This window comes from Podarcis vaucheri (genome assembly GCF_965113315.1).
Source record: "Podarcis vaucheri genome assembly, chromosome: 3".
NCBI lineage: Eukaryota > Metazoa > Chordata > Lepidosauria > Squamata > Lacertidae > Podarcis > Podarcis vaucheri.
The window spans coordinates 41,632,948-41,654,324 of record NC_138761.1 but is presented as its reverse complement, the minus strand read 5'-3'; the positions used below and the strand labels follow the sequence as shown (position 1 = coordinate 41,654,324).

At 39.9% G+C, this 21,377-nt stretch overlaps 1 protein-coding gene across 1 annotated transcript in view; it reads left to right on the top strand.

The window, feature by feature from the left end:
* LTBP1 (latent transforming growth factor beta binding protein 1) overlaps positions 1-21,377 on the top strand; it is a 186,046-nt gene that overhangs the window by 128,276 nt on the left and 36,393 nt on the right. Inside the window, 9 exon segments of the mRNA XM_082216221.1 lie at positions 1,276-1,401; positions 2,907-3,032; positions 4,373-4,492; positions 7,746-7,865; positions 11,750-11,872; positions 13,163-13,285; positions 14,252-14,374; positions 15,769-15,894; positions 18,698-18,823. Coding sequence (XP_082072347.1) covers positions 1,276-1,401; positions 2,907-3,032; positions 4,373-4,492; positions 7,746-7,865; positions 11,750-11,872; positions 13,163-13,285; positions 14,252-14,374; positions 15,769-15,894; positions 18,698-18,823 — 1,113 coding nt within the window.

Sequence of the window (21,377 nt, the reverse complement as noted above, 5' to 3'; positions counted from 1 at the left end):
CCTTTTGACTTAATTACCGGGCCTGGCATCAGGCAAATTAAGGGGTTCAGTCCCCAACCTCCACAGATCTCAGTGTCCCTTTTTACTGCTTTTGCTGTAGGGTTGAGAAGGATGGAGTTCTAAACCACAAAGTCAATGTGAATAAAGTTGCTTGGTGTCCCAGAATCCACCATAGTGGCTGCATGGAAATAACTGCCAACTTCATCTTTAAGTTGTATTGAGTTGTATTGAGACACTTCTTGTGCTTCCACTTCCACTTCTTAATCACAAATCACATTGCAGCAGGGAAGTTTGACTTCCTAGCATCTAAAATATTGGTTGGTTATGCAAGCAAAATGTTCTCAGGCTTTAGTAGACAAAGTCCCTGCTGGTGTCCCTGGTTCTTTTCTTCCAAGGTGAGTCAGGGCTGACTCCCCTTAACTGAATGAGTTCTGCTTCTGCTTTCAGGAGTTGTGAAGTAACTATTGCCTAGAGAATAGCCTGTGGATGAAGTCAAGCTTGCCCCTGGAAGCAACTGGTGGACCAGCACCATTAGGAACTTTTAATATAAAGACTTAGGTTGATAAAACTCGGGGGATAATGTGTGTGGCTTTTTAACATGGGACGACTCACCCAGAATGTCAGCCCTTGAGCCCTGAAGGTTTGGCACGCTCCAGTCTTAACCCTGAGATGAGAAGGTGGAAGATGCTTACAATACGTGCATCAACATTTGACATAACTACCAGGGGTTTCTTTTTTTCTATAAAGATTAAAACCATGCTTCAGTTCACTTACAAATTCCTCATTACTATTCCAAAGAAGAAAACAGTGTACACAGCACATGTTGACCCATTAACTGAGGAGATCCTTGAGCTGCAGTTTCATATGGATCTAGCTTTGAGTCAGTTAGGAAGTTAAGAGGCCATCCTGGGTCTCTGTCAAACATTTCTTGCATGTTTACAGGCCTCTTCCTTTCACTTGATTTCCAGATGCATTAGGGTAGTATGTAGTATGTAAATATAGGGAACGGAAGGGCAAGCTTTTGTAGGGTGTATGTCAGGCTGTTTATTTTAAGAATTGTTTCATAGAAACTTTGTACTGGCTTCTTGCTCCACAGCCACTGGGTTGGATAACAAGAGGCTGAAATAATAATTTTATTATTTGTACCCCACCCATCTGACTCAGTTGCCCCAGCCACTCTGAATGGTTTTTCTTCCTTTTTAAATTGAGAATAGTAGTGGACTTATGCAAATGTTTTAAATGGCCTGCTCCAGGTATGTTTTTCTTTCTATTTAGAAATCAACGAGTGCACAGTGAACCCAGATATTTGTGGAGCAGGACATTGTGTTAATTTGCCTGTGGGATACACCTGTTTCTGCAATGATGGATACAAGCTTAATGATCAACAAACAAAATGTTCTGGTATGAGAAATTTTCTTTGCCTTTGCTAAACTGATCAGTGAGTGAAGGATCTGAAGAAATATAACCTGTAATTTGTATGAAACAACTATGGTAAATAAGAATGGCTTCTTCCCTTTTTGGCCCTCAATCTTGGTCAAAATACGTTTTTTAAAAGATCTCCCTTGTTCTCATAGAACTTTGCAGCTCTTTTGTACCAGGTATGAGGAAATGGGGCCCTTCAGAGGTTGTTGGACTACAACTGCCATCATTCCTGACTATTGGCCACACCGACTGGAGCTGATGGGAGTCCAGAAACATAGAATCATAGAACTGTAGAGTTGGAAGGGACCACAAGGGTCATTTAGTCCAACCCCCTGCGATGCAGGGATCTTAACTAAAGTATATGTGACAGGTGCCATCCAACCACTGCTTAAAAACCTCCAAGGAAGAAGAGTCGACAAGTGCACACTTCCTGAGAGAGACCATTCCACTTCCTGAGAGAGACCATTCCAGAAAGTTCTTCTTTCTGATAGTAATCTCCTTTCTTGTAACTTGAAGCTATTTATTTGGGTCCTAGCCTCTAGAGCAGGAGAAAACAAGCTCACATCCTCTTCTATGTGACAGCCCTTGAGATATTTGAAGATGGCTCTTCTCACTGTCAAAGCTAAACGTACCCAACTCCCTCAACTGTTCCTCATAAGGCTTGTTTTCCAGACCCTTGATCGCCTTAGTCTCCTTCTTCTGCACTTGTCAATATCCTTATTAAATTGTGGCACCCCAAACTGGACACTGTACTCCAGATGTCATCTGAGCAAGGCAGCATAGAGTGGTACTATTAATTGCCTTGATCAGGACACTATACTTCTGTTGATGCAGCCCAGAAGTCACATGGTCTCCATCCCTGAACTGTACACTACCTAAATGTATCTTGGCACACAACGTGTTCTAAATCATCGTGCATGCACAAAGGATGGCGCTTGTAAATTAAGAAAACTTAGGTGCTTCAAGGAGTCTTTATATTTTCCCTCCTCGTAGACTGTGCTTTGGAATCCTAACAGGAGTGCATGAAATTTTATGATAGGTATTGCAAGGAACTGAATGTCTGCTAGGCTTCTTTATATTGCCCCATTTTAAAACTGTGTAAAGAGAAGGAGCGCCCTTCACTAGCCCTGGTTCTGAGAGGTTCCAGAATCTGCTGGCATATAGTATTTGACTCCCATATACATAAATGCATAAGTTCTCTCTGAAAGATCACTTATTACAAGTAAGTATAGTTCCTTCCTTCAAGGAAAAGTAATACTCTGAAAGTTGGTATAAAGTAATACTCTGAAACTTTAAGCCAATAAGTCTGCTTTTTGAATCAGAATTTTATACCAAATCTTTATTGTTCACCTCCGTGGAAACAAATCTGTCTGTACTAATAGAGTCTGTCTTTCATTTTAGTGTCTTGTGTATATTGGGCGAAGTGAAGTGATGGTCATGACAGAGTACTACTTTTTCAATCTTCGTTTTTATTTCTTTAACAGATATTAATGAATGTACTCAGGCTCCCCATCTCTGCTCCCTTGGGCGTTGTGAAAATACAGAAGGAAGCTTCCTATGCATTTGCCAGGCAGGGTTCATGGCCAGTGAACAAGGAACAGACTGTGTTGGTAACTACTGTGCTTTATGAAACAAGCTCTTAATACTTGGGGCTAATAGCTAAGAGTTGGAGTTTGAAATCCGTTAAGGTCATTGGAAAACTACTTACATTGATTTACACAAGCACTGGACTGGGTGCTTAATGCTTAGGTTGCTCTTTTTGTTCATAGAGTATTTCTTAATAAAAATTGACCACCATTACAGAGGGCAAGTCATTACTCATTCTGTCTTCCTAAAATTATTTATTTGTGCAGTTATACTTCCTTGAAAATATAATGTTGCTGTAAGAGCTGAAGTCGTAAAATATGTTTAGAGGATAGGTTTTTTCTCTCTCTTCCATGCATGAGAATAGATTTCACATAGATCATTAGCAACCAAAACAGCTCTGTAATTGGCCCCTCTCAAATGTGACACTAAAGAAAGTCTATCAAATGTTAACGTAGGACCATTTTGAACATTCATGGTATTGTTTGTGTGATTTGCTGTGACTGTTCCTGGAGATACACTTACATGGAGAACTTTTATCAAGTTTGTATCCACAGATTAAATGGGTAGCAGTCTATGACTGCTGTTCAGGAACTCAGTGTATGGCCTACTGTAAGGCCTTCTGCTTTTCAAATCATGGCAACCAGCCATCAGAATTTAGTTCATATTATGGCTGATGGTTGGGGATGATGGGATATGTAGTCCAGCAACATCTGGAGGCTGCCATGTTGCCTGTCCTGCTGTAGACAGTACTGAGCTAGTAGTTTCACTTGGTACAAGGTGGCTACCTATGTTCCATAGAGCATTCTTAGAGGTATTGTAGCAGGGCACCCAAATACAAAGTCTCTGCTGGAAGGTGGCTGGACAAATGGCCCTCTTACATGGTCAGGGCATGACTGAAGGACAGTAAATATTAGTAAGCAAATAAACTCAGTCCTAGTAACACCTGCAATTACTAAAGCAAGAATATTGACATTACAGGTTGTAGTTGTTGCAGCTAAGATCTGTGAACTCCCCAGCTAATAGTCTATTTATGCAAGTAAGCAGCCAGTCTTGGGAGTGATAAAATTAACAATTTACATGGCCCTAAGAATAAGAATTCTGGGCAGATTCAGCTAACCCAGTCCACTAACAGAAACTTGTGCAAGGGTTCCACTAGTGTTGGGAGCACCCTTACAATTGTGTGCAAGGGGAAGAGAAAGGAGATAATTGCAGCTGGCAACTAGGAATGCTTGCACTGATTGAACAATCATATTAGAATGATGTTGACTTTCATCCTCTGTAAATGTGTGTATTCTTAAAAAGAAAAGGAAGACTAGTGTATTTACAGTACATATTTAACTTTTGTATTCATTTTGGTTTCTAGATGTTGATGAATGTTCTGGATCTCACACCTGTGGGGAAGGACGCTGTATAAATACCATTGGTTCATACATATGTGCTTGTGACACTGGATTCCGTATGAACAGGAGAGGCCAGTGTGAAGGTAGGTTGTCACTCTGAAATGTTGGAATAATCATCCACAGACATTATTATTAGTTTTCTTAATTCCTTTAGAAAAGCCATCCGAGGAAGTTATGCCATAGAGAGCAATGTTTATGCATTTGAGGACACTAACATGGTAGACTCAGGACTGATGATCCAAGAATCCATAACCTACCCTATCCTTTCATTGAGCTCTACTGTCTCTCTTCATCTTTACATATAAATTGTGTTTCCAATGGGTAAACCAGGGTTTCTTCACAGCAAACATACAAAACATGAACGAATGTCAGGTATGCATCCGTAAACACCTGTGCATATGTGTCAAGACTTTAAAGATATAGATATATCACGGGAATTTCTTCCCTTTGGATATTTCTGTTCCCTTCATTGGTGCCTTTTCATCGCCAGCTGTTTGTTCTGCCTAGACATCAGAGGTTAAAGAGATGGTTGTGCTTTATGGTTATGTTCTGTGCTGCTGCTGCTGCTGCTGTTCCTACTGCTTGTTAGTTATAATGTTGTTGTTCAGGATAAATGTTATTTGGTATAGTTGTTGACATTTTATTCTCTGTTTTATTGTAAATTGTTCACCACCCTGGGAATTCCTGTTGAAGGTTGGTGGTCTTGTTGTTGTCATGATCATTTAGTAATCATAATTCACAGTTTACATACTTGCTTCAGGAACAACTGTGGTAAATATGACTGCAGCATAAAATGTGGAGCTGCTTTTTCTTAAAAGTGGGTATTTACAGACAAGGGTCTGCTAGTATCAGCTTGCCTGCTAGTGACTCCTCAGTGACACTCCTGTGAGTAATAAACCAGATGAGGATAGTGCTGGTTCCCATACTGTGTGCCACTGTTCCAAATGACCTGGCAAAATCAGCATGGACAGCAAACCAACCCTGTTGCTAAACTTCAGCGATAGAAGGTTCCCTTCCTAAAAAATGGGGGGGGGGGAGTGTAAGAGCTTCAATTTTAAAATTGGAAATTATTAAAATTAAAGTTGGAAACCTCGCTATCTACTTTATCTGTAAATTTGTTCTATTGAAATTATTTATAAAAATTGCCATTGACAATGAAGTTCATCACTTCACTTGTTACAAAGGAATCCACTTGTGGTTTGGAATAAAATATTGGCAAAAATCCACCGTTTTATAGAACAAAACGTCCCAGCACGTCTAACTTACAACGCATATGAAGTTAGGTTTTGGCCTGAATATCCCCTTGAGTTAAAAAATAAAAATCAACATAAATTCATTCATGAATTAAAATGATATCCAGTTACTCCTACTTAATCATCAGTGTCTTTGTACTCTGTTTTCATACCTGTCACCTTCAATCAGAATATGCCTTTTTTAAGCTAGCATATTCTTCTGCAGTCTCTCAGCTCCAGCTTTTGCTAGTATAAGAATTACTGGGTTTATGTTCATTTTTTAAAAAATTAAAAGATGGCTTTAGATATGGATTTCACAATTTGGTGCTCATAGGTGTCAAGGGTGTGAAAATTATGCATATTTTTCACAACAGAATTTGCAGCGAAAGAAAGAAAGAAGCAGAGTCCCGAATAAATGGGATCAAACAGGCCATGGCTTGATTGAAAGACAACATCAATAAAACAATTGATAATAATAATCCACCAATACCATCAGAGTGGAGCTGGTGGTTTCCTACAAGAATCTTGGGGAGAGGCTGGACCAGCTGTAATGTCCCCTTGGTACCACTGAAGTCAAGGCTATGCCTGATGGGTAACAATCCATTCTCCTTGTGAGAAGAGGCTGATGGGAAGTGGTCACCCATAGTAGACACCTTTAGTTTTGCTGGGTTAGCCTACAATCCTGGGAAATAGCTCCACTCTCAAGAGCTGACCCAGCCTCCTTCCTACCTCCCTTTCACAACTATGTGAGACCTTGGGCAAATGGAGCCTGAAGTGTCCTATCTCCCTCTTCCCTCAGTTAGCATTATTTGGAGTTTGTTCTACCTATTGCAAGCATAACAGGTCATGAGGCTGTAAGCCCAAAGTCTTCAGGCAGTGTCTAGTGCTCTAACTTTATGTTGTATGCAAATATATGCCATGTGTAATCAGTCCCTTGGTCCCAAATGATCTTCACATTAAGTGGAGATGAGGAAGAGAGAATGAAATTGTTGATTCTTCCTTTGCAAGTAGGAAATTTCTGATAAGTCAGATAAGGATATTCACCTGTCAAGATACAGCTATTTGATACAGTAGAAGAAAAGGAAAGGAATGTTCCATATTTCCTTTATGTTCATTACTACAGCAAACTATGTGGATAGTTTAGATTACATTTCAAGAAGCTGTGTAAGATAGCTGCAGGGCACCATTCATAATTTTAGATTTGTATGTATTTTTATATAGCTTATTCCAGACACATGTTTTACTTTTCGCATTGATAATTTATTATACATCTATGTTTTCATTGGCTTTATTTAAAAAAATAAAATCTGTATACCAGGGATCTTTCAAAACCCCAAAATTGTCATATCCCTAACTCTGTGGTTGCTTATATAAATATTAAATTTGTTGTGATAAGGTGGTTTCAAATGTTTAGATTTTAGCTTGAAAACGAAACCCGTTTACCCAATGGAACATGTTTCCAAATAAATAAGCTTAGGATCTTTGCCTACGTTATCAAGATTATTTAAAAATATGTCTAATCATTAGTTAAAATATATCAGGTGTTTATTTCCCGATTTTTTTACCTCTTGCCCTCCTTTCCAAGGAGTTCATAGCAGTGTTTTTAATTTTACAACAGCCCTGTAAGGTAGCTTTCCAAACTTTTCATGTTGGTGACACACTTTTTAGACAGGCATAATTTTGTGACACAGTAATTCAGTTTTGCCCACAAACCGGAGGTTAAACTAGCCCCTTTCCAACGCCGGGAGGAGAACAGGGGGTGTTTGCGTGGCACACCTACACACTGCAGCCAACAAATTAATGTGTCACGACACACAGTTTGGAAAGCTCTTCTGTAATGTATGTTAAGCTAAGAGACAGGGACTTGCCTAAGAGCACCTAGTAAGCATCATAGGTGAATGGAGATTTAACCTTAGGCATCATTTAACCAAGCACGGCATTCTAGCACATCATGTACTTCAATGGTTCCGTTCAGATCTGCATCTTCAGGACAGTAGCACCCAATGCTCAAAATATACCATCCCAAATTCTATTATAGCATTAAGATTCCCTTGCGCTTTATGGATTATTAAAATCTTAAACTTCATTTGTTTTCTTTTTAAAGATATTGATGAATGCACAATTCCACACACTTGTTCAGATGCAGAGTGCATTAACAGTCCTGGTTCTTACCAATGTGTCCCTTGCAGAGATGGATTCAGAGGCTGGAACGGGAAATGCTATGGTAAATGCCTTGTTGAAAATGCTTTCTATTGCAAATATTGTTGCAGTTATTCCAGGTTTTCTCAGTGTCGTGTTCTTGGGCAAGGATGTTAACTTCCCTTGGCAACTATGATATGTAGACTTATTATTTGATAGATAAAGAATAATTAGAGTGACTGTGACTCACATCACAACTAGATTTCCCTGGAAGTATATGGCTGCTGCTAAAACCAGCAACCCAGTATCTCCTCCTCTCTCGTGATAATGAAATTACCTGCCACAACAAGACATTTTATTTGTTTATTTCTTAAATTTCTCTCCTGTCCTTCCTTCCAAAGGAGCCCAGAGCAGCAAATATCAAAGTGTTAAAACAATACAATTTAAAATGAAATGAAAAATATATATATTTAAAACCATCTAAAAACATTTAGAACATTTAAAGCAATTGCGTGCACTCACATTTGCTAATTTCAAGCTTGCCAGGAGCAGTACCTCTCAGGAATCAAATGCCTTGTTAAACAGGAATGTTTCTTAAATTTATCCCAAAAATCAGTTATGAGGGGGAGAGATGCACCTCACCAGGGAGGGCATTCCACAAACAGAGAACCATCTTTGAGAAGGCCCTTTCATGGGTCAACATCTGATATGATGCTGCCAAGTTCTGAGCTTCCCTGCTCAACTTCCTTGGTGTGCAGTTTCAGCAAACCAGGCATTCATATTGCTTCACTTTACAGAAGAGAGGAGGTAACCTGGGGCTCTGAAAACATCGAGCTTTGGCATCATTCAAGAGTAAACTGAATGCAGAGAGTAATTCCTTTTTATGTGAGGAAAGCACATTCAAGCATTTCTACACTTCATATTTCACTTCAGGCTCTGCACAGCTCAACCGTAAGCTCATACACAGTGAAATATACATCAGAGTAAAAGAACAATGGTATTTTCTAAGGGCTTGGCCATGCTCTTTCAGTCCACTCACACAACTGAAAATGAGGTAGTTGTCAAAATTCACTTTATTTTAAATTGAAAAAATGTTTAGCTTTCTTTCATCTGTTTTGCCTACAATGTGTATCATTGAATAGGCCAGCCCGTGCATTTCTGAAGTTAACCTTTCTGAAAAAAATCCAACTACAAGAAATTATATTTTCCTGTGTTGTCTGGAATCTTGGTGCATGGCTTTTCGGTGTCTAGGTTAGGAGGGGTTTTTTTGTCATTGCTTACATTGGCTCTGGCTCCTGGCATCTTATCCTGTGCTGTCTGCTTTCAATGTTCAAAGCAAAAGGGACACTTTAAAACGACAGGCAGAGCAGATAGGTATGCCTTGATACAGTCTTATTGTGTTAATGGTTGCTGGCAAATTCTGAGGAGCTTACTCAGCATTTCCTATGACTTTAAGCAGACAGACTTCCATTATCTGTCTGCCCTCCCACATATCTACTTACTTTCCTCCTTTATAAACCTTTTCTTTTTCTTTTTTTCCCCCTCTAAAAGCCTTCTTTTTGTAGATAAAAACTTAAATGTCTGGGATAGTAGATGGTCAAACCCCAGAAACTAGTTGGGTCTTGCACACATGGGAGTTTTATACCCAGTACAACTTTATGTTCTTCCTGCTAGTCTTCACTCTAATCTTGGAAACTCCCGTGGCTGATCTGCACATTATGCCTGTGATGCAGAGGCTGCTTAGAATGGCCTCCATATGGCGTTTTCTCTGCGCCAGCCCCATAATGTGTACCACTGCTCTCCATGTGATTCTGATGCATTTCTTGGAGGGTTTTCTTGCAAGCCATGATTAGGTCTTAACAGGGATAGACATAATGGCTGCATTAGGATGATCAAATCTTAGTTTAACTAGCCAAGAAATGTGGAAGCCTCATGCACTTGCACACAGACACTTTGGTTCTCCCTTTGCACTGCTGAGGAAGCAAGCCAAGAAGTTGCTTCTTGTTACACCTGAGCTGGAAAACTATGGTTAAGGGCTTTCAAACAAGCTAGAATAGCCATGGTTTAATATTGGCTTCCATTATCCTGACTAGTTCGCACACCATGCTAAGCCAAACCGTGGCTTAGTGCAAATGCATGAGTGCCACAGAGAGGAACAAACCTTGAGCCCAGGTACAGACAACACTCTAAGCTAGAGGTGTACGAACATGACTTGTATTACATGACCCCTCAACAGTTTTTGGGAGCCCTCAACAGTTGTTGAGCTTCTTCTGTAAGTTCGCTGAGCTGTTGAGCAGCTTTTCGACAAGCCCCCACTCTGGCTGATAGAACTAGTGCCGCAGTACACTGCATACTGGCACTCACCAAATACTCTTCCTAAGCTGGTAAGAGAAGGTAAGCAGCTTCCTCTCTGACATTTCCTTGCTACTGCCGCAGCACCAGCCCTCGCTTACTTAGCATATTAACTCATGTTTAAGACGACCCTCAATTTATCAGAAAAAAGGTAATCTTATACATGGAAAAATACGGTATCTCAGTCATCAATACCTTAACTGTGTGTTCCCCTTTCAAAATTAATGAATTTCCAAAGGGGTAGCCTTGTTAGTCTTTTGTAGCAAAAACAAAGAAGTGTCTTGTGGCACCTTAAAGACAAAGTTAATTAAATGGCTAATGAACCATCACTAAGCCTTCTATGGCTGCAATTCTAACTATATCTAATAAGAAGTAATTCCCATTTAATTCAGTGTGGCTTACTCCCAGGTTAGTGGGGTTAGAATTGCAGCCCGTCTCACCAGTTTGATTTCACAGTTCAGAATAAAGTTATCTTATTTCCGTCACTCACTGTTTAGCACATGCTGTTGATATTTTGTTCCTTGTGTCCTAGGCTGCATTAATAACTCTTGCCACCAAACCATAAATAAGCCCTTTAAAAAATTGCAGCGCTTTATTTCATTAAGTGCATATTTTATTTAGAAAATTACCTATCTCTTTGTGTTTCTGCTGAAACATAACTCTTAAGTGAATGCCCATGTGAAAAGAATAATAATAAATGATGAGTTCCAGTGGTTTTTCAGATTCATAGTAGAAAGCAGATTAGGGCTTCAATTCCAAACCCACTCACTTGGGAGTATGTCCTATTAAATTCTACACACACATACCTCCATTCTCCATCCAGACAAGCAAGAGATATTATCACAGCTTAAGGACAGATTCTAACCAGGGGGGAATTCCTGAGATGAGAAGCAGGGCTAGTGAGAGTTGTGGCCTGGGGAGAGACTAGAGGGTTGCTTTTGGTCCCCAGTCTGGAGGTTCCCCACCCCTAGAATCAGTGGCGTAGCATGGGGAGGGCACAGGGGCAGTTGCCCTGGGCGCAAAATTCTTAAGGATGCAAAATTTCAACATCTGGTGCTGCCTCAATACAGCTGCGTGCTTCTGTCACTGGGCTCTATTGCAAATGGCTTCTCCGTGTGAACCAGGAAGTGGCCTGTCCAGATGACAGAATGATTCTTCTTTTCTTAACTCGGAGGTTGCGGTCTCCTGGGTGATAGGGACGCTGTTAGGCAGTTCAATGTGCATGTGTACTCTGTCCACTTCCCACCCCTCTGCGTGGCCCTGGGTGCTGGCAACCCACGCTACACCACTGCCTGGAATAAAACCTCCTATTTGTGGAACTGAGAACTTTTTTGTATGCAAATTGCTGGCGTGGAGTAGAAGATAAACAAGACTGGAGCCCTAGTGAAGGCAAAGGGTCAAAAACCCCTAACAGGACATTTGGGTCTGGACTGGCAAATTGAATGTAACAGCACAGATACGGAGCTAACATGTCATCTAGTTTGGCCGTTACTGAGAAAACCATTAAAGAAAGTTAATAGAAGCTTGTTGGCCAATTCTGCTGAAACACCTCAAGCATCCTTAATTAATATTGTAAGCGACAGCGTCTTGTCTAAATGCAATCTTTGTTATCCACAGATATAAATGAATGTCAATATAGCAGTCTCTGCACAAATGGCCAGTGTGAAAACTTGGAAGGCTCTTTCAGGTGTCTTTGTAGCCAAGGTTATCAACTGTCCCCTGCCAAAGATCAGTGTGAAGGTAGGAATTGATTAATACCTTTGTTATTTAAATATAACATGCCTAATGTCTGCCAAGAGAGGTGAAATAGACTTATTCATCATGGGCATTCAAAGCATGAGAATTGTATTCCTCACTCAGTGCGTTGGTGGAATCTTCTTCATACCACTTCAGAAAAGTAAACATAAAGGTAGGGCTGGAGCTACTTGAACACCTGTGCATTCTCCTTCCTGGTGTTCTGAAATCTTGGGAGAAATTCATAAGATCATATGCCATGGGAGAGTCTTTTTGTGTACTGTTTTAAAAGCACAAGAGGCAAAAAGATTAACCCTTCCCTCTATTTGAAGGACCCCTAAAGATAAAAATAGGAAAGGAGAGTGGAAAGTCTTCACAGGGCAGAGTGAAAACTGGTGAAATGTAACCGCTTTGTGATTAACGTTGGCACAATCTGGGGGGGGGGGGAATGTTAACAAAGGAGACAGAACCATGGGCTGCTTTGAAAATTAATCTCACATGAGATGATGATGATTTTGTTATTTATACCCCGGCCATCTGGCTTGGTTGCACCAGCCCCTCTGGGATATCAAATGCCCCAATTTTAACCTGTTGTCTCATTTCATACTCCTGACTTGTAGTAATTGAAAATTAGTTTTAAAGACACTGATATTACCCAATGAGAATCTAGCCCATGGAAAAATTTAGTTGTCATGCAAAGGCTGCCTGAGGCTAATTTGAGGTGGCACTCAAAATATAAGTTTCCCTTTCTTATAATGGACTGTGCTGGATGAATAGTTCACTATGAACTTACACCAACTGTTCTGCTTGTTGATAGAGCAGCACCATCCTACAGCAACATGTGCTTTTCTGGTTGTAAATTTGCAATGCATTTTGCTGCTGAAATCCAGATGTTGGCATGGGCTGACTATCCTTAAATTGTGAGAATGGGAAAGAACATTGCAAGCTTTGAATGAACAGCAACTGGATACCATTGGAGCTGGTCTGGATAAAAAACCCACAAAGCCTTTCTGCTTCATTGAAACTGCCAGCTCCATCAGGCCATTTGTCCCACCAGGAACTTGGCATTGCTAAGAAATATGCAATTGAAACCAGAGAAGACAATTTACCCTGAAGAACAGTAGTATTATAGAATTTACTGATAACACACACTAAATCTTAATTTTGACCCAATAATCTAGATCTTCATGGACTCTGAAAATGCAAGACCTTGAATGTATTTTAAACCATTTTTAAATAGCTTTGCGGGGCAGAGTATGCATTTTCTGAAGTTAAACACTGTCTTATAATTTGCAGATGTAGATGAATGTGAACGGCAGCAGCTTTGCACAAATGGTCAATGCAGAAACATCGCTGGATCGTACAGATGCATTTGTGGCCAAGGCTACCAGCTGACACCTACAAAAGACCATTGTGAAGGTAAGTTCCATTGTCTACATGAGGAATTCAGTCAAATTTTCTATGAGTTTTTCACACAAACTGCCTTAAGGGTTTCTTTTTACAATTGAGAAATCAGCAAGCGGTCATAACAATTTTAATTATTGAGAGTAATATTAATTTGTAATATCTCCTTCTGAGGCTGATGAAGGCTGCCAAATTGCAGACAAATAGGTGTAGGGTTTTATATGCAAGGAATTTTAAATATGTCATATTTCGGCAGGATAGGATTATTTATTTACTATATTTATATACTGCTTTTTATATACTGCTTTTCACCACCACAGTGGTCACAAAGCAGTTTCCAGATCATTAAAACAATGCCAGCACCATACCCTAGCTTCTGCCAGCAGTAGATATTTCTGACCAAAGGCCTGGCGGAACAACTCTGTCTTGCAGGCCCTGCAGAAAGATGTCAGGTCCCGCAGGGCCCTAGTCTCTTGTGACAGAGCATTCCACCAGTTTGGAGCCGCAGCCGAGAAGGCCCTGGCTCTAGTTGAGGCCAGCCTAACCTCTCTGAGGCCTGGGACCTTGAGGATGTTATTATTTGCAGACTGTAGGTTTCTCTGTGGGGCATACCAGGAGAGGCGGTCCCGTAGGTACAAGGGTCCTAGGCCGTATAGGGCTTTAAAGGTTAAAACCAGCACCTTAAACCTGATCCTGTACTCCCCCTCCTCTGGCAACCTGCACAGAATTTTGCTTAATTGGTTGCCATCAATTTGATTTAATTAATTTTATAATGAATTATTTTTAGATTGTGTGATTATTTGACTGATTATTTGATTGTTGTTAGCCGCCCTGAGCCCGGCTTTGGCTGGGGAGGGCGGGATATAAATAAAATTTATTATTATTATTGTTGTTGTTGTTGTTGTTGTTGTTGTTGTTGTTGTGCTGTTGTTAGCATAATCTCTTCTGAAGTGGTTTGATTGCTGCTTGTGTTCATTTCAGATATTGATGAATGCCAAGAAGACAGCGATGTTTGCCGTGGAGGGAACTGCATTAATACCAAAGGTTCTTATGAGTGCACTTGCCCAGGTGGCTTCCAGCTGCTTCCCTCCAGGGGTTGTCAAGGTATTATATCATCATCATCATTACATTTATACACCTTTGTCTTCCAAGGAGCTCAAGGTGGTGTTCATTTCATCCTCACAGCAAGCCTGTGAGATAGGTTAGGCTAAGAGATGGTGACAGGCCCAAGCTGACCCAGTGTGATTCCTGGTTGAGTGGGGTTTCGAACCCTGGCTTCCCAGGTCATAGTCCTGTTGGTGTTTCGCAACTTTGACCTGTTGCAGGACCGTAGCCAGACCTAGCAGAGCATGCGCAGACTTCCAGAAAGCAATCAGTTGTAGCCAGGATGGACGAAGCAGGAACAAGACATTGCTACTAGTAACTTGGTTATGTAGAGGTGTTTATTATTTATAGCAGACTCTACAAGTTACTATATACAAGAACAGAAATGGATCTTAACTAGCTCTCTCTTAACAAACTCCAAATGACTCTCAGAACACTACACTGACCAACAACACTATCCAGTCAGTAAGGTCATAAGTCATCATGCCTGCGTGAGACCTCAACCAATGGTAGAGCTGTATCCAAGGTCTCATAAAACCAGGCAGAATAACTCCTGAGAGCCAGTGTGGTGTAGTGGTTAAGAGCGGTAGTCTCATAATCTGGGGAACCAGGTTCGCGTCTCCGCTCCTCCACATACATGCTGGGTGACCTTGGGCCAGTCACACTTCTCTGAAGTCTCTCAGCCCCACTCACCTCACAGAGTGTTTGTTGTGGGGGAGGAACGGAAAGGAGAATGTTAGCCCCTTTGAGACTCCTGAAGGGGAGTGAAAGGCGGGATATCAAATCCAAATCCAAACTCCTCTCTGCTCAGTCATCCTTGGCTTTTGGCCAGCTTTGTGTGAAGCTGCACAGAATGGCACATAGTCAAAATCCCAACAAGTCCAACACTGTAACCATTACACCACATAGCTTGGCTATAGAAATATTATAATATCACAGTGAGCTAGAAGGATAAGAAGTACACTCTTGTACCTGCATATCTGCATTTGGGGAAATGTCCATAAGGCATGGATTCTTACTTACCAGCCACATAAGCTTTCCTTTAAGTGAAGAGCTGAAAACCATAAAAATAGCATGATTATAAAGTTCCTACAGTCTACTCTCCATGTTGATATCTATAGCTCCCTACTGGCTACCAAGGTAGGCATATCAATTCTCACTAATGGTATGGGTTGTAAGATGGGCAGCCGCGAGCTTTCTGTATTCAGGTGGGAGACTTTTTATCCCCCATTCAGATAAATTTTCACCTTTGGGGTACAGGTCAGCCTTGAATTCAGGTTAGAGTTCTCTTGTCCAATAGCACAACTTTCTTTGTTAAGAGTTTCTTATAATTATGTATGTAGCCTTCTAGTAAAATGATGCATCTTTGGTTGCTGTTTCTCTGCCCCCTGCAGATATCAATGAATGTGCAGCATCCAATCTCTGTTTACCTCATGGGCAATGCCTCAATACATTGGGCTCTTTCCAGTGCGTTTGTGAGCAGGGTTTTACTATTTCTAGAGATGGCCAAACATGTGAAGGTAAGATGGGCTAAATGAAAGAAAAAGGAAATTAAGTCTGATGCAGTAAGGAGTGATGATAATTAGGAACAAACATAGGACATGTGTCCATCATGTACACTGACTGGCAGTGGCTCTCCAAGGTTTCAGATAGGTATCTTTCCTAGATATGGTGGGATTTTGACTTGAGCTCTGCCACTGAGCTATGGCCCTTCCTATTGGCTGAATGTGGTTGACAACACTTAAAAGTATAATCAAATAAATAGTACTTTTGCTCCCATTTTGATTAACTGCAGTTTATTATTACATCCAAACTCTAAACTGCGGTTAATCTTAACTATGGCTAGTTGAAAGGAGAAGGTTCATAAACTATGATCTAAAGTTGGATTGCTTCAGACAAACCATAGTGAAGATTAGCCACAATCTGCTAGGTTCAGACTAAACAAAAAAAGGGGGGGTACTTGAGCCCCAGACTCATTCCTGTCACAATAAACCACAGTTTGTCATGATGTCCAAATCAGAACTAAGCCTCAGTAATATTGACTGTTTCATTATTTGTCATGGGTTTTTCATATACAATTCAGACCTTTAAATGTCTGCTATTTTATCTGGTGGCAATAGGTTCTTCCATGCTGACTTTCCATGTGAGAAGTTGGGCAGCTTTTGGTATTGATTGAAGTAATGTTCCTACATTTTATGCATTTGTCCAGTGCCATATAACTCAATACAAGTAAATCTGCATTATGCTTATATGGGTTATGGCTTTTAAAAAAAGAACTATCTGGAATGTAGCTGTGAGTGAGAGGGCAGAAGGGGAGTAAAAAATAGTTCATGATCTTTTTTGGCTTAAGCCCCACTTATATATGCAGGATATCTGACCATTCCTAAATGACCCACACTATTTCATGTGTGTAAAATATTCTTGTTTGACAATCAAACAATAGTAAGCAAAGTATCCAATGTGCATATAATCACAGTTATACATGTGTGACACAAAGGTAAAAAATGATTTAGCTTTAAATAATAAAAGAAAGTTTAGGATCTTTACACCTGTAATTCATTTTAAATACAAAAAGGTATATACACTTCAATTTTTTTAAAAAAAAAATGAGAGCTGGACTTAAGTAAAGTAACCCATCCCAGTTATCAAACCCAGAAATATTTTTTTCACTTTCTCCACAAGGGTCCTTACAGAATTCCTTTATCTACAGTGTTGACAGAAGTGACTCTTTCAGAATCCCAGTCAGGACAATAATTTGGATTGATGAACATCTGCACAATGTAATTTTTGAGTTTTCTCAGAAGGAGAAGAATGAGGTCATTCTAGTGCAATTCTGTCTTCCTTTCACTGTCCGTAGCCATGTCAGCGCCACCTCCTTGTCAACAGTATTAAAGTTAAGAGATCTATGGGAAAGAATAAACAAAGACAGACTTTAAGAACAAGGCAAAAAGTATGGTTCCTATTCTAACAATAGAGGCATAGATTCATTATGACCTTTTAATTTCCTGTATTAGACAATGCATGGAAATTCCTGTGCCTTCATCTAGAACATACGATAGTGTGAAGAAGGATTCATTTTTATGTGCATAAGTCTAATCTTGCCTTAAGCACTTCATAGAAGAATGTTACAATATTCTTTCTCAAGCTTATCCATTGGCTAAATCTCATTGCTAAAATGGATCTTATGCAGAACAATTTAATATTTCATTTGCCCCTACATTCCATTGAAACTGAGGAACGTGTTATTTTGTTGTGAGTACATTTTTCTGTGGTGCTCTATGTTATTTTTGTTTCCTGTTTTTTGTTTCCCATAGATATAAGAATACGTAATTGTGAACTTTTTTTTTGCTCACTAGCTTTAGACAGACAATATAAATTATTAACTGAGGAACTTCTCATTTTTCCAATTTGTCATGACATCTTGACCTGTTAAACAAATGTGGATAAAATATTGCAGGAAAAATACACACTGACTTCCAAAGAAATGTGTGTGAGTGTGGAAATAAGTAACTGGCTCTCTGAATCATACTTTACTCAACTATTCATCTCACTTTTTAAACTTTCAGTGTGAAATATATTCTAACAGTATAATGGTGTTCATACGCATATCATCAGAGGATATGGAACATGCTTTTTTAAGAGCTGTACCTCAGTGCATACAGAAACCTTTTCAACCTTTTTCAAATAAAAGAATGCCAGTAATGGCCCTGTTATCATCTGAGAAGATCTTGCAGATCCATCTGATTCCATGAGATGGATAAAAATCTGCATTGTAAGATGTTCCTCATGATATTTATTAATTAAATGTGATGGTCTTGTGTTGCTTAAGTACAGCAGTCACAACTTATGTGGGGTTTGTGTTCAGGGGATAGTGCACAAAGCCAAAATTGCATATAGTCAAAACACATTGAGTGTAAAGGTGGGTGGAATTACCAAAGCTTTTTTTACCCCTGGACACCAGTCCCCTTTCCACCCCTTTTCATTTTTTTGCCAAGCACGTAAAGCTGAATGTGCACAAGTGAAAAATGTGTGTAAGTTGCGGGTCTAACTATACCCACAATGGTGTAAATGTATGGCATGCTTTTGTCCATGTACATTATTCTTTTGTTTTTTGTGGAAACTGTTTATTTGCTTTTTATTAGCATCATGTAGTCAGTCTCTCTTAATCTCTGAACATGTAAGAAAAACAGCACCTAAATGTTTTCCCCCAGCTATATGTCGTTCAAAATCTGTAATTAGTCTGTTTGTTTAGCTCCACATGCCAGCGTTTGAAAGTTGGCCTTAGAAATTTTCCCACCTGATATTAATGTATCTTCTTTTCAGATGTGGATGAATGCGCCAACAGCACTGTGTGTGGAAGTCATGGGTTCTGCGACAATTCACCCGGGTCCTTCCGCTGCCTTTGTTATCAGGGTTATCAGTATCTACAGGATGGACAAGAGTGTGTGGGTGAGTTGTGAGATTTCCTTGAACAATGAGTTTTTAGGGGAAGCCTAGTGAATGCTTTCCTTATTATTTATATTACATGCCTACCCATTCAAATTGGAATAGGAAATGGTGCTAAATCTGAACTGGAACCAAAGGCAAGCCAATTATTTCATCTTCTTAGAACCTTCTGTTTCTGAAAACATCAAGCTGTTCACAAATCTCAATGTAACATCTGTTTAGACTCTTAGTTAAATGGCCAGAATTTTGCAAAGCCTACAGGAAATATAGACTGTCATGTGGTACAGCCACCTCCTTTGGCAAAGTAGTTGAACAGATTTCAGAGTTTCTGTAGTCCCCACAAAATATATTTCTCATCATAAAAAAACCTTTGGTATTGTGATGAACTTGTCAATTCTGGTTAATTTTGCTAATAAGTGATACATTTCCTGGTATGTTATTAAGTGGTGACTAGATTTTTATTTTATTTAAGTGTTTATATATCCCGGCCTGTCATAATGATAAGCCCTCTGAAAATGTTTGGATTTCACCTTCTTCCCTTTTTGCCAAAGGCCCTTGAAGGTGCTGAAAAAGTATAAGTTGAATAGTTCAGTCTGGTGCGTGTCTGAATCCAAAACACAGCATGCAACTCATATTTCAAGAACATCCTGTTGTGCTTCTTGTCTTGATAGTTAACATCACTGCTTGTGGCAGAATTTGAAAAGGCCCTCATTGTGCGCCCAACCCACTAGAAGCAATATTTTTGCCTCCTGAATATGGCCCTGGTATATGATTTCCACAAAAAACACACACATAAAATATTCCATAGCTCATCTGTTCACAGGTTATCTCATAAACAATGTCATGCATTGCAACTATCTGAAAATCCAGACTGTGCTCTATTCTAACTTGAATATAGACCCTGTAGGAATAATGTTACATCATCCCATGGGCACAAACCTTTATTGCAGGAAATTAGATACATGTGGAGAAGCACATGCATAAATAGATACACACAGTTACCTAAGAATTTTCAGGTAAGCCAGCAGGAAATTTCTCAGGGTTTAAAAGAAAATCTGCTTCCTCAGTATAATCTTTAAGCCAAATATAGCTACAATATCCTACCCAGTTCATTATTAGATTTGTTTAGCACATGACCTTACTGAGCACAGAAGCATAAGGAACTGCTGGAAGGTATGGAATAAGTGAGGGTGAAGTGAAAAATTCCAGACCATATATGTGCGCCACACAAGCAAGCATTCTTGTATGATGCACCAAGTTTATGATTTTATTTGCAACAGTCACAAGAAAAGAGTGGAAGATGATACCGTGGCCCAACAATGAAAGGGAAATGTGCAGCTTGGGCGGCAGAATACATTAGTGTAATGCTTTTCTAGCAGAAAGGTATTGGAACAGAGATTCACTGTATGTCCTACTAAAATGATCCCTTACCAAGATAGTGTTTTGGGTATTCTCATATAATTTGCTGACTGAACAAAGGTGCATTCCTGAAGCTCAACCTTTTGAGTCAATGGTAGGAATGTTAACCACACTTTGAAGTGAGTAATTCTAGTGAGCTGTATAATCTGTCACAGCTTTTCTTGATTTTTCCTTTTATATATCAGCAGAATGAATTACCTTCTGTGTATATTTTTCACACAGTAAACAAGCTCAAATTCAAAGATGAAGTAAAAAAATAATATAATATGAGGAGGTACTGGATTTGATGGGAGTCTCATAAAAAAACCACCCATCTTAGACCCAAAAGCCAGAGATAAAAAAAAATGTATTTGACTGGCACTGAATAGCTGAGAACGTCAATGCCAGGCAAGCCTCCTTGAGGAAATCATTCCACAATCTGGGGGCTACCACTGTAAAGGCCCATTTTCTCATTGCCACCATCAACACCTCTCTCGGAGGGGACACACAGAGAAGGGCCTCAGATAACAATTGTAGAGTCTGGGTAAGTTCATATGGGAGGAAGCAGTCCTTGACATCTTGAGTTCTTGAGTGGAATAAGACCTTTATAGGTCAAAACTAGCACTTTGAATTTGTCCTAGGAACCAGTTGCAACTCGTGCAGTTGGGCCAGAAGCACTGTTATACACTCAGGGCTGGTTTCAACTAACTCAGTGTGCTAGTAGAAGCCAAAACAGAGACTCTCATGAGCGTAATGGGTTTTTCCCATGACACCCCCAAGTCTGCTCTGAAGTGTTGTGAGAACCCCAGCAACAGCACGTGAGGGGAAATCGTCCTATCTGGCAAGCAGAAATACTTGTGCTGGCAGAATAATTGTATTAGCATGAAGTTGAATTCCATTCTATGTCTTCCTGGTCCCAGTCAGCAATCTGGCTGCTGAGTTCTGACTAGTTGCACTTTCTGAACCACCTTCAAATGCAGCCACAAATATAATGCATTACAGTTATCTAACCTAGAGGTTACCAGAGCATAGACAACTGAAGCTACGATATTTCCAGCATGTGGCGAATGCTTCTATTGTTGCACATTACTCCTACAGCTGTCGGGCTTTATTTTCCTTATAGGCTCTTGCTATATACATAGCCATCTATTTCAGTCAA